The following is a 14,317-nucleotide window of genomic DNA, read 5'->3' as shown; positions in this document are numbered from 1 at the left end:
AAAGATGATGTCAAGCATCACCCCCAATAAATGCCATCCTCTGTGTGGAAGTGAGGTAAGACTTTTGGACATTGATGGTAAAGCCTAGGTCCTGGTGAAGAGCTGTTGGACTAGCGCTAGGGACTCTACCTGCAGCAGCCAGTCATTCACATACAGCAGTACGAAGGTTTGGTGTGGCTGTCATCAGTCCGAATGGAAGTAATGCAAACTGAAAGGGGTTTAAGACATGATCCTTTGCAGCAGACATAGAAGTTACACATTGCCATTAGTGATTGTTTAGGTGCAGGAAGGGACACCTTCCTGCACATGAACAATCATTCCCTACAACGCAGGCACAGAGCATTTTCAGAGCATTGGAGCGCAGCATTACCAATTGTGGCGTAACATCATGCTCCGTAATTGTGTTGTGAATATGCCCCCTAGTGTCCTGTTTTGAACACCACCCCGACTGAGAAAACGGGATATGCTCACCAGAAGGTGAAGTTGTGAGGGGAAGCCCTTAAAAGGGGGTTTGGTGCATTAGGGCCTGTTGAGGACATGGGGACAGGCATGCTGCTGCTGGTGACCCCCTATGGATCCACATCTGCCTCAAAAGGGTAGATATAGTTGCTGTGAATGGCTGTGACAGCTGTCGTTTGTTGGGACTACATATCCTGATTACTTCTGATATTGTTTTTGACATTGCCTTGCAGGGGTGACTGAAGCCAGGAAGCACTATGTAGCTCTGCCGTTCTTGAAATTTTCCAAAGTGGAGTCAACTTTCTTTCTGAATAGCTGCTCACTGTCAAAGAATATGTCCACAAGCGTAGCCCAAACATCTCTTCAAAAATCAGTGAAACGCATTTAAGCGTGCTGACAAAGTGTGACAGCATAATTGTCGAACTAGCATCGCTGTCCGCAGAGTCAAAACCACACTTCAGGGTCTATTTGATGCATCTTGGTCCTCACACATCAGGTCAGAGAATGCCTTTTCCATATGGTCTGTCAGGCGGGCAGTCACTAGTTTTGCCAATTCCAACACATGGACTTATCAGCTTAAAAGGCAGCTGAATTAGCCAGGCTGATGGAGGAAAACATGTTGTGAACCAAGGCATCAAGCTTCTTGTATTCCCTATCAATGGGAGCCTTAGCAAAGGCGTTGAGGTTCTGCTGATTCTGAACCAAAAGTCGCGAAGTGGATGAAAGTTTGGGCCATGGGATGGTGCTCACAATAGGGAACTTGTTCAAATTAGCCTTGACTTTCTCATTTGCCACATGGATAATACTTCCCCTATCGCCTCCTTGGCTAGCGCTAGAGTAGGCTCCACTCGTAGGGTTGTAATCATCTTTGAAATCAGTGCAAGAGCCTGAGTGAAAGGCTCTTAGTACCCGAGTCACCAGAGTCGCCAAGCCTGCTGGAACAGATCCCCCTAGGGAGTAGCCCAGAGGGTTGTAGAGGTGTTATGAAAAGATACAGCATCACTAGCCAGAAGGCCTCGCCCTGCGCGTGGTCAGCCGAAGGACTGGGAAACTCCAGTCTCACATTAGGCACTGTGGGATTACATGGCATCGAGGATGACTTTGGCATCTGGGAGCAGCGATGAGACTCTGAAAGGTCTCAGAAATGAGATTGCTTCCTAAAGGAAAAAGAATACTTGCCATCCTACGGCACTTTTTGTGATTATCTTGGACAGAACTCTTAGAATGCTCTCTGGAAGGTGACTTACCTTTCAGAGAGGCAATCTATTTGAGTCTTCCTGTTGACCTTAGCCAAAAATAACTTGGCATCCCGCTCCATGATGGCCTTCTGGTGCATGGGAGATGCAGGTCACGCTATCATGTCTCAGTAACAGACACCACATACATTTGTCGTGGGGGGTCCAAAAGGATATCTTAAATTACCATCTGCAAGGCATAACCCCTAAGGGCCTTTGCAGAGACATTTGACCTAGTCGCTGTTGAAAGGTGAAGAATTTGTCAGGGAGGCACTGGGTGAGGGCGCCGGACCATATCAATGAAAAATAGGCAATGATGCCAGCTTCCTGGTTTGCATCTATTACACTCTGGTGATGTCACTAAGGAGTCATTTCTGTGGGAAAAGTTCTCTGGACCAGTGTGAATTCTAGACATATTAATTTCTGTGGGAAAGTTCTCTGGACTAGGCATAGACATATTCATAAGGTGAGGAATCCGCTGGAAGATCCTTCCATCAGAATAAGATGACTAAAGTTTACCATCGTTTTTTTGTGCTAGGGCAGTCTCCTCCATGAACCCAGACTCTGGTCACATTAGACATATGTCTCTTTCTTCCACCTCTTCAACCACATTGTATGTCTTTGCTAAGTCATTTAATCTCCCAGTTCCAAAATTAGGAGCCATTTAGAAATGGGTTTAGCACTTGTATTTAATGTTATAAAAAAACTGGGCAGTGACAATTTTAATATGAGGCAGCAGCTGCTTCCTGTATCCCGAAAACACCCTCTGATTTTATGGGCTAACTTTTCTCCCAGTTTATTTTTCTTGACAGTCCCCTTTACACTTTTGCTCATTTGAAAAAGGGAATACACTTCAGGCCGCAGAACAAACTTTATCTGCATTACAGTCTTTAATCAGTAGCAGAGGTGGACCAGTCTGTTCGGAATTCCGGAGGATTCCTCACACTAAGAGAGATCAATATAACTTATAGGTTATGCATTACTAATTTTGATGGTTTATACATATACATTCTCCTTTTGTTTATTTTTTTATGTTTATAGAATAGAAAAGTTCTTTCATATTACAATCTTTTATTCTTCATGCTTGGATTGTATTGATCTGTATTTTTACATTTTGTATCTTTTTTGCATTCTATAATAAAGCATTTCTAAACTTAAACAAGAGACCTTAATATTCAAGCACGCCGAGTGAGAACAATGTAAATTACTTGGAGATATAGGTGGCGCACCGAAACAGCCGATTCTCACGCATGGCAAATGTTACTAAATGAGCAGCGACTGGCTGTGTCAAAATTGTCGACGGACATAGCCTCAAGGCAACGTGCTCTACTGGGCATAAATACCTTGACGTGCCCTGACGTGTTCACAAACGCCGTGCCTTCAGTAGCCATGGTGATAGAACCGGCGGTGACCCGGTCATGTGATCCTGTGGGTGAGCAGAGCTGAGCACAGGAGAAAATTCATTTGATCATGGAAGCTGAGAGTTGAACCTAATTTACACGGTTTTACATTGTGCTGCTCTTCCACAGGATGAATATCTCTTTCTAGGACCCTTTTTAGGGCTCGGGCCTACGACACCACGAAGTGGGGGGCGGAGCTTCCGAGCTCTTATGTATTTAGAAAAAAAAAGAATTCTGAAAGGGGTCTGGCTGGCACATTCTTTAGTGCGCGCCTGCGTTTTTTATGGCATCTGCCTAGTGATTCGTCTTCGCTGTGCTGTCTATTTAGTAGCCTTGACGTGATAGGGTATTTTTACTTTGCGTCCGTCATTTATTGCAGTTGTATGGCATATTCTGTGCGAGAACGAGCACGGCAGAGTGATTAATCATAATTAGGAGCTGTCAGAGTGCCCGTGTAATGCAATCCAGATGGTGCGAGCGCGTTCACCTTTGCATTGCATGTATCATGCGCGCGTTTAACATTTAAGTCTCCCGGTCTGGCTGACGCGCAGGAATGTTGAATATTTACAGCCTGGGCTGATTGTCTCCAGAGAAGGCAGTCTGCTGCGGACTGTGGACTCCCCACATAAACCCACACCACATGGGCACCAGCACGTGAGCCGCCTGCGGATACAATTACACCGACCGGCTAACAGCGCTTTTTATCGCCGCTCAGAGCAGGATCTTTGTGCACCATCATCTTCCACATCACAGTCACTGGGCGGTCTGGCCTGACTGCGCAATCGGATTACGGATACTCTCAAACCCCTTACGAGACATGTATTCGGTGTGATCCAGCTAAAAATATACTGCAGACGCAGCGTGCAGGCTGCACATGGAGGGCGGGCCTGCTGCCGGCGACACAGCCACAGAGTGGTTCATTTAAGCACGAAACGCAGCGGTATCTGGCCGTTAAATCAGAGTCCAAGCAAAGCATGGATATTTTGTTATCATGGAAGTAGCCGAGATTGTTCTAGTTCTCGAGTAAGTACGCCGAAGGCTGGCGCAGCATCAGAAAATAAAGAAAACTACTAAACGGGGCAGAGTTCAAGAAGTTTTGACAGCCGAGTAGTTGTGGGCCGAAAATAGAGGGCATGAGGTGGGCGGCACATTATTATACTTTTGACAACTCTTCTATGCATATTAACAAGAATTTGTGGGCATGCAAGAGAAACTCGCCAGGCCTACCCAGTTTGCTCATTTCCTGCAGGCTCGAGACACTCTGTGCACTTTCTAGATGTACTCTGCCGTGCCCATATCCGCCGCCTAGCCCAGGGCGCTTTTCAAATCATGTGCCGTTTTGTCACAACGGCTCCGGCGCGGCTAGGATCTGAGGTATTCCCTGCACTTCCTGTGAAGAATATTGTGTATTACCCCTAACACGAACGCGCACACACTACATTACGAAATAAGACGTTGTTTGCGCTTGTCGATCTGAAATTGGTAACTCTATAGTTTGTAATTTTACCACTTCTTTCTCGCTAATGAGAATATTGCATCCGCAAACATAAAGAAATGGCAGAAAAAATCTACCATCCTTGACTTCGTAAACAGGGGAATAAAGGTGTGTCTGACTCCAGTGCCCGTTATTTGCGCAACAAACCCTTCAACAGGTGCACACTCCCCGAACTGTACAACCCCCTTGCACAGTCCCCCTGCAGGATGCAGACAGTAACATAGCAATGATGGCAGTATGTTCCCTAATGCAGGCAAGGACCACAGGTCCTGCTAACACAGGTTTATGTAGCAAAATACATCCATAAGTGGGGTGCACTGGACCCCTCACGCCGCTGGGCCTCGGTGCCACTGTACCTGCCGCGCCAGCCCCCCTGCATGCTGTGTGACCGAACTGCTCGAGTTTACACCTAGATGATCCGTGGACAGCCTGAAAAGCTCAATAATCTGATAGGAATATCTCGACCAAAAGTATGTTCGTGTGTATTGAAAACACTCTTACTGGAGAGGCCACACCTTATAACAGGCTCGGAAAAGGACGATAAATAGGCCCGGGCATCGTAATAAAAGTGCCTTCATTAATGAATTACATCGCTAAAACACTGTCCAACATTTGGCAGTCGCGGAAAGTTTTTATCTTGTAAAGACATGCAGTAGAGCTTGTGGGTATGTTGTGGGAGAATACATGTATGTGTGCTTGCTGCAGGCAAGGTTTGTGATAATATCAAGAAAACCAACAGTAAAAATCCACCCTCGCACCAAAAAAACAGGCCTACAAACACACAAAAACCGACACACACACACTTAACTACCAAAAAAGCCCTCCTAGCACTGCCAGGCTCTCCTCTAGGCCAGTCCGACCTTCGCCGTGCTGGGTGCACAGCTAACTATGCCTGTGACCATCATCCTCTATGCCATTTGTTGTGAAACAATGCGCCTGCAATGTCAGATTCAAGGGGTCAGTCGTACCTGTGAAAGCCAGCCACCTTTTCACGGAAACCCTCACGGTGCCTGACAGTGACTCTGCTGGTATTGGTCGAATTCTGCAATAAGCGACCAGGCATCTCACCAGCACACCCTGTATTGATTGACTGGGCACACCCAGTACTCCATGAGTGCCTCCTGCACACAGCTCGCCCTGCGAGGGAACGACCGACGCGAACACAGTCCGGTTATTTTTATAGTTATGCAGTTTGGCGACTTTTTATGGCAAACGTCACAGCCATGTTGTTTGCTATTCGAAGTCCAGACATTCCTTCGGCCACCGCACTTGTGTCAAAACAACACACCCAGTAGTGAGTAGAGTAGTGAGTAGTGAGTAGAGTAGTGAGTAGTGAGTAGAGTAGTGAGTAGAAAGTAGAGTAGTGAGTAGTGAGTAGAGTAGTGAGTGGAGAGTAGTGAGTAGTGACTAGAGTAGTGAGTGCAGAGTAGTGAGTAGTGAGTGCAGAGTAGTGAGTAGTGAGTAGAGTAGTGAGTAGTGAGTAGTGAGTAGAGTAGTGAGTAGTAAGTGCAGAGTAGTGAGTAGTGAGTAGTGAGTATAGTGAGTAGTGAGTGCAGAGTAGTGAGTGCAGAGTAGTGAGTGCAGAGTAGTGAGTAGAGTAGTGAGTAGAGTTGTGAGTAGAGTAGTGAGTAGTGAGTGCAGAGTAGTGAGTAGAGTAGTGAGTAGAGTAGTGAGTGCAGAGTAGTGAGTAGAGTAGAGTAGTGAGTAGGACATCACAGGCAGCAGCTGTGCAAGGTTCTTACACTCACAAGGAGACCACAGGCAGCAGCTGTGCAAGCTTCTCACACTTATAAGAAGGACATCACAGCCAGCAGCTGTGCAAGCATCTTACACTCACAAGGAGACCACAGGCAGGTGAGGTGCAAACTTCTCCCACTCACAAGAAGGACATTACAAACTGTAGTGGTGCAAGCTTCTCACACTCACAAGAACGACATCACAGGCAGCAACAGTGCAAGCTTCTTACACTCACAAGAAGGACATCACAGGCAGCACCAGTGCAAAGTTCTTACACTCACAAGGAGACGACAGCTAGCAGAGGTGCAAGATTCTCACACTCACAAGAAGGACATCACAGGCAGTAACAGTGCAATATTCTCACACTCACAAGGAGATCACTGGCAGTACACACAACATGAACACACTCCACAACACATAGCAACAATACATTGGCATTTATAATGCCATTAGCTCAAACTCAAATAAATCCGAGCCCGATTGCATTTCTAATGCTTGTTATTTCTTGACAGCATAACTACACTCCACGCTGTTACTATCAGCTACCTGTGTACCCCCCCCCCCCCCAGGGCTGGATCTGCCCATATGTGACTCACCACTCCTCCAAAGAACTATACTGCCAAATGCTGTGCAACCTGCCCTAAACTGGCATGCTGAGAACAATCGACACCTGTGCCCTTCGCCTACAGCCTGTAGGGTGGGTGGGTGGACTAACTTTTTCCTATCCTCCCAGTGGATCTAGGTGTTAGGAAGAGGCTGGATCTTCCTCTCCTGACACCTTTATACACTCCCTACTCCCGTCCCTTCTCCTACTCTTTTTACCCCATCCCCACCTTGTCCTCCCCGCCATCATGCCAAGTGCCCCGGGGAAGACTGGTCTGTGACCTTCATTTCCTCCAGGGGTCAGCATTGAGAAAATAATCTGTAATGATAAAAGAAGTGGCAAAAACAGAATGATTTCTTCTTGTGATATCTCTTCCTGCGACGTCACTTTCTATGATATCATCAGTAAAGGCGGCTAACTCTTGAAAGGCAGGTACGACTGCAGCAGAGTCATTCACATGTCAGGTGTAATCCTCATCTCTGCCAGCCTTTGAGTGACACCAGCCTCTTCGGAATTCGCTGGGTGCCCTTCTTTGTCAGTTTATCTCTGGGTAACAGTAATTTACAATTTGAAAAAGAGCAGTTTAAGACCTCCTTCGAATGTTCTACCTAACTCTGATGCCTTTTCAACACATGGCATTTCAGTGGCTGGGAATCTGTTGTGGGAGTTGGATGAGTTGAATAATAGAACCCCCACCTGTTGCATATGGCGTACAGCATAATAGCCTTTAAAACATGCCTTTAAAATGTTGCCTTGTGTCCCCTCACAGCAGCCCGTCCTTGTCTCGGGCCTGAATAAGAACATGAAGAGGAGCCTTTGGGGACCTGAACACCTGAGCGGGGAGCTCAGGCCACTGCTGCCGGACACGTCCCCTGCCTCCAGGACTCCGCCGCCACCAGACTCAGTAGACAGCAAGGAATTCTGGGAAGGCTTTATTGCCAGTGCAGGTAACCACCTCTTACCTGTGTCCATCTTAATTCATTTCTGAGTTGAACATTTTTTCTTTTGATAAAAGAAGTATGAGATACCTGGTGTGAGTTCATACATTAGTTCTAAGCCGGTCAAAGTTGTAATGTGAGTGCTCTGGCCTACTTAGAAATGTTTTTATAATCTGAATGCTTCGTTGAAGCGCTGAGGACTAGATGGATATTACAGGTGGTAAAATTGGGCACTAAAATCAAGGGATGAACTGGAGGCTAGAGCCTCCAGATAAAGGTCACTTGAGAGCGCTGAGAAATGCAGGATCCGTTCAAGTAGTTTTCTTGGAAGGAATACAACTTGAGAGGGTGCTTGCAGGAGCTATGAGTGAGCCAGGGTACACAGCACTTCATGCTGCCATGATGCATGCAAGGCCTCATTTAAGGCCAAAGCGAGGAGATTGAAAAAAGTTGGCATGTACAATTTTCCTACTGACGTACATTAGAGGGCTTTTTTTTCAAAGAAGGAATGTATAACTATATGCAACTTCTCCAGCACTGATCTTTCATAGACTCACATGCTTTGTATATTCCCTGTCTTCAGCTTGGATTCATTGGAACAGTCATAACCACTATTAAAAAAAGCTATGCCACAGCCCATCCACATCATTAAAGTCTCTTTCCCCTTGGTCCATAAGTGAATTTCCCCATGTCATTTCCCCTTTCTCCAAAAGACCATCTCAAATTCATGGTTTAAACTCAAATTGTATTTACTCTGAAACAAGATTTGCTCTACAAAACCATACTCCGATCTTCAAGATAATATTGCCTGCATAATTTTTATTTTTTGAGATTCTGACTGGCTGCTGCCTTGAGATCAGGCCCGCTTCCTGGACCTCAGGTTCTGCTCCATTCAAGAAGGTCTTGGATATGATGAATCAAAATCCTAAAGAGATTGTCACATGCTAATTTCTCCCTTCTTCCTGTCCCTTCCTTTCCTCTTCATTCCCCAATTTACCCTTAAAATGCATGTTGGCTCGAGCCACTGGCTTGTAACTAAAGCTCAGGGGTCTGAAAAGTTTATGGGACAGTTAAGAAGATCGTTGGAGGTTTTCCTGCATGGTATGGGATGTCTGTCTGATTATATGTACCTAAATCATGTGCTGCATTAATATAAATAAATGCTTTTGCTCTCATCGAGCACCTTTCGTTGGGACACAGGAGGCACGAATGGTTAAGTAGGACGGAAGACATCCCACACCACTTTATCTACAGGACTGAGGCTTCAGCTGTCACCTTACATGTTCAAAAACACATGTGAGTGCAAACTTTCACATTCAAGCATGGGCATAACTCATACTCACCAACGAAATACTTATGTAACTTGCAAACTCTTTATCACATCTCCAGTTGCTGGCATATGCTCTTTCTTCTTGGAACTTCATGGTGTTGGCCATCTTTAGGGGCTGATTCTGATTATTATAGATTACCATTTTGAGGGCCACCCTGTTCCACTGTTATGTTCCTCCTCTCTGTTTCTATGGTCAAGGCCTCTTTTCTTCATTTTGGTCAACACCTCAGAAAAATGTAGGAACCCCGCTCTCAACCATGCAGGAACCCTCCTCTGAACCACGCAGGAGCCTTCTTCTGAACCACACAGGAACCTGGTGGTCCATGTATCATTCCTAGCACAGCGTGGGTGTTTTAAAAGTAGAGCAGCCATGTCTTTAAAACATAATGTGGCAGTCCAGATCTTACTTTGATCTAGTGAGTCAGCCTGAGCTCACGTGGAGTTTTAGCCCACGGTCTAGGTTGGTAATTATAACTAAGTTCCTTTTCCTATGGATGTTTCTTTTGGCATAACCTCCTGAGAAAAGGGCTCTCTTTAAGCTAGAATTTATACTGCGATGCACACACCTTATTTCTCACAAAAAGTAAATAGTCACAATCTAAAGTGGAATAACAAGGCCATTTCATTTCTGCTGAGCGGATAGTACTTACAGAGTTGTTTGTTGCTGTAACGAATAATGCTCCAGAAAGAAATTTTTATTTTTATTTTTTTGAAGACCTTTATTTGCATCATTAGGATAAACATGTACGGGCCTACAACCAATCCGGCCGGCCACAAGTCAGAGACAATCAAGAGGTAAAATAGGCAACACAAGGCCAGGTGGCAGGCAAGCAAACATAATCGAACAATGCTAGAAATGGGATAAGCAGCAATAACGGCCCAACATCATAATCATTGAGGTCTATTATATAATAAGGGGACAAGGCTCATGGTTGACTCACAAATACGGAAAAACCCCAAAACAGGATTACACCCATGCCAAAACGAGAGGAGGAGGGGGGGGGGGGGTGGGGGGGAGGAGGATGTAAGGGCATGATACGACCGTAGCACAAAACAGACGCAAAATGTAGTGGAGAAGCATACAAGTGCTACCAAGATCAAATGACCCCCACCCAATAACACGCTAACGGAGGCAAGGGGAACGAAAAAATGTACGAATCAGCCCACTTCTCACAATACGAGCCTGGGAAAAAGGGGGAAGGGGGGGGGGAAGGGGGGGGAGGGGGGGGAGAAGGGAAGGGGGGGAAAAATAGGAAGGAAACAAGGGAGAAGAAACCAAAAAAGACAAAAAAGGGGGGGAAAGGAAGGGAGAAGAACAAAATAAAGAAAAATAAAAGAGAAACACAATCGTGCGAGATGGGCGCCACCCCGGGCCAAGCAACCCGCGGCTAATAGTACAGAAGAAAGTGGTAGCTGGCGAAAAGAAGGGTATGGCAGTCGCAACGAAGCATCGAAACCGGGAAAAGTGACATAGCAATAGACCCCTACCCACCCAAGCCTGAGAAGCGAGGACAGAAGCGGCACCGATATAAAGGGATAGAAAAGGGCCATAGAACCAAAAGAAAACATCTGAAAGACCCCACCCACCCGTCCCACCCCGCACCCCTGCAGAAGGCTACGGCCTACCCTCCAAACAGCGTGCCTGTCGCCCTAATCGGAAACCCGAAATATAGTGAAAGAAAAGTAGAGGAAGAAGACAAAAATAGAAGAAGAGAGAATACAAAACAAAAATAAATTGTGAGGGAGGAGCCAGAGGATATAAGCAAACACAGTCGGCCACGACCCTCCCCCGACCAACAAATGAATAAGTATCAAATCAATACTACACCTTCACATACAGCAAGAACCACAGGGAGGGGGAGGAGGGAGAGATCGTAACGTTTCACCGTGTCGGGAATACAAACATCAATGCGACGGGCAGGTAAACCAGCAAACTATCATGTCGTGCAACTCACCCCCAACCCTTCCTGATCACTAAACCAACCCAATAAAGGATAATGTGGAGCGGACCACCCAGCAAAAAATAATCATAACGTAGTCCAGAGTCACGGCAATGATATAAATCAGGTAGAGCTTTCGTACGGAGGGAATACAAAAAGTCAATTAAGCAAGTCAATTGTAGCAGTAACGACAGGGCAAGCAAAGGCAAGCCGGAGTCCAGATGCGCAGTTCGACAGTACAAAGGTATCCCTCCAGAACAAAAGTTCGAATCCAACGAAGGTACCCGGGAAGGAGCAGATCTCCGCGGCGTGTGGAAGTCCTCGAAATCCAGGCGACGAGGAAGCAGAGGGTCAATAGTCACCGGCCCATCAAGCGGCAGAAGAACAACAACAGCAACTCCTGGCGCAGCCGAAGGGGGCGAAGCAATGGCGACATCAGGACTACAGGGGTGCATGAAAGAGCGGCGGCCCAAAATGGCGGCGAGCCGCACGGGGTCAGCAGAGGCACCGGGGGCCAAGACAGCGTACAATGACATCAAGGCGTCCAGGACATCTCCGGGCGTGGGCGCTCGAGTACACACCCAGGCCTCTGCACAATCCGGCCGGCAAGGAGCATCGGTGCAGAGCGGTGTACCCGCCACGTTGTCGACAGCCATCTTGTGAGTTTCGCCGCCCCACACTCCACCGTGGGCCCCCAAACAGTTCCCAAATGTAGGACTTTACAGACCCCCGGAGGCTCCCAACAACGGCCTCACCGGCACAGGATGGGAGAGCGCCCGATGGGGGGGGGATCCCCTCCGAACAGCGGCAGTCCCCACAGGCGAGAGCCAGGCGCGGGGTCCAGGACCGCCAGACAGGACAAAGGCGAAGGGACCCCTTCACACGGTCAGCCCCCAACACAGCTCGTCCCCCTCCAGCCGCACGGCCCAGTCATCGGGCCGGTTCAGGATCTCCGGGGTACACGCACAACGGTTCCCACCAGTGGCTCACTTTCGCGGCCGGGGCCGGCAATCTCTTCTCCGCCGGTCGGGTCCCGCAGGAATCTCTTCTCCGCCGGTCGGGTCCCGCAGGTGAGGTCCCGGTCCCGAGCGCCCGGAGGCCCCAATCTCACCGAGGGCACAGCTGCGGATCCACAGCACCCAGGGACCTCCGGATCAGACGGTGAGTAAGAGTGGGTTTTTAAAGTTTGAGTTCTGTATGGAAGTAGCGTTGCAGTGCAGGATATATGGCAGGAGTTAGCCGGAGGGCCGACGGAGCCGAGCTAAAAGGCGGCCATTACGTCCGCGAGCTAGGCTCCTCGAGCCAGAAAGAAATTATTATAATTTACAGGGCTTTGGGAATACTACACCAAGTTTTTTAGGCACTTCATGAAATGGGGGGTTGGGATACAGCAATGATTTGAAATTCGTCACCAATTACATTATCGGAGCCCCTTGCCTAAAGCCATTTTCAGTTGGGGAATTATAATATTGTTATGTATGACTCTCATAGACAGGCTCTATCATTTATGTCAGTTTCTAAATCTGATAACTCTCTGCTGTGATGTAGCAAAAGTTGATTTAAAAAACTCGTCATAAAGGCCTTCCAGGACAGGCTGACAGGGCTCTGCCCTGTCAGCACAATGTTGCTAGTCTGCTTTTACTGAAAGTATGAAGAGCAGCTGCAGAGGGGGAAGGAAAGCAGAAAATGTGGTGGGGGCTATAAGAATGGCAGGTAAGGCATTTATGTTTCACAATTGGGTCAGGGGGAGGATGTCAGGTTATGCATGGCTCTCCCATTACTCCTCGGTCCTTTACAGCAGTTGAAAGCAGGGGCAGATGATTTTGGGTGCTATACATACCATAAAATTATAGGTGGGTAAAAAGTGAAATATGGGGATGGTTCATTCTTGTTGTTTATTTGATGTCACTCAGAATCCCTCAGTGAAAAACATTGCTGTAGTTCGCTGTTACCCAACTATAATTCTATATGTTATTTATGGCTTCCATTGGAAGCCTTTAGCGTGAATGCAGATTCAAATTCTGGTAACTCCCTGCTGTGACATTGCAGCAGTTGTTAGCAAAAGCTGCTGCTCACTGTTGCTACATCATAAAGGAATTCCAGGCTGTTCTGGTCGAGCTCTCACGGAGCCTGTCAGAGCAGCTCTGTAAAGCAGGGAAAAGAGTTTCTGTAATAGAAGGAGGGTAAGGCACAGAGAGTGTTTTTTTTCACATTAGTAGCAGGGAGGAGGTGCCATGTTCCATATTTCTTCCCCATTACTCCTCTTCCCCTGCATAGCAGATAAAGGCAGGGCCAGATGATTTTGAGGGTGATGCATAACATAACATTATAGATGGGTAAAAAGTGAATAACAGGAATGTTTTTCAGCTTGGGGTTCTGAGTGACATCATAGACAACTCAAGCTATGATATCGGAAATCATGAATGGGTGTTTGCATTGAGGGCTCAACCTAGTTGAGTGGGATATTCTGTGATTAACTGTGGTTTACTGGCATATTTATGGGTCACTAAACACTTCAGATGCCATATTCCCAGGGGGACCAGATGTCCCGGATTTGCCCGGACAGTCCCGGTTTTCCCCCAGCTGTCCTGGCAGATTTGGGCAATTTTGGATCATGTCCCGGTATTTAGAGGGGATTAACTGAAAACAGTGAGAGGCACTTTTTTGGGTGTTCTAAAGCTTTGCTAGTTAGCAGCTGTTATAAGTACGTTGGTTGTAGAAATAACATTTTATTTACTTTCTTAATGCATATTCTGTGATCCTATGCTGATGACAGCTGTCATTCTGCACCATTCCGTGGATGAAAAATTGTAGTCCTTCTTCTATTTTTCCCAAATGTCTCGGTTTTTGATTCTCAAGATCTGGTCACCCTACATATTCCGGGCAATAAGTTTAGGCTGAAGACTGACTACAAACCACTGGTAAACTTATTATTGCATGAAGATGGGCTTACATCAGTTGCATGTATTGCTCAGTGCTGTTTAAAACTGAAAGAATATTGTAAGGATGTGCATTTTGTGCGTCGAAAAAATCAGGCAGAAGATTGTTTGTCATGACTACCGTTGCCTAATACTTTGGGGTCTTATGTGGATAAATATGAATCCAATGTATGTTGTGGCTCTTCTAAAGGATATTCCCTTCCACCCTGGTAAAGTTGTTACAGAAGACCTGTGCTTGAA

The 14,317-nt window shown here is 46.7% G+C and overlaps 1 protein-coding gene across 2 annotated transcripts in view; it reads left to right on the top strand.

Annotated features, from left to right (window-relative positions):
- HR (HR lysine demethylase and nuclear receptor corepressor) overlaps positions 1–14,317 on the top strand; it is a 418,401-nt gene that overhangs the window by 263,669 nt on the left and 140,415 nt on the right. For both annotated transcript variants that reach the window (XM_078666365.1, XM_078666366.1), the window contains one exon: positions 7,700–7,877. In XM_078666365.1, the coding sequence (XP_078522491.1) occupies positions 7,700–7,877 (178 nt within the window). The remainder of the gene's footprint in view (positions 1–7,699; positions 7,878–14,317) is intronic.

Source organism: Lissotriton helveticus, chromosome 11 (assembly GCF_964261635.1).
Source record: "Lissotriton helveticus chromosome 11, aLisHel1.1, whole genome shotgun sequence".
Classification (NCBI taxonomy): Eukaryota; Metazoa; Chordata; class Amphibia; order Caudata; family Salamandridae; genus Lissotriton; species Lissotriton helveticus.
This window is presented reverse-complemented; position numbering and strand designations above follow the sequence as displayed.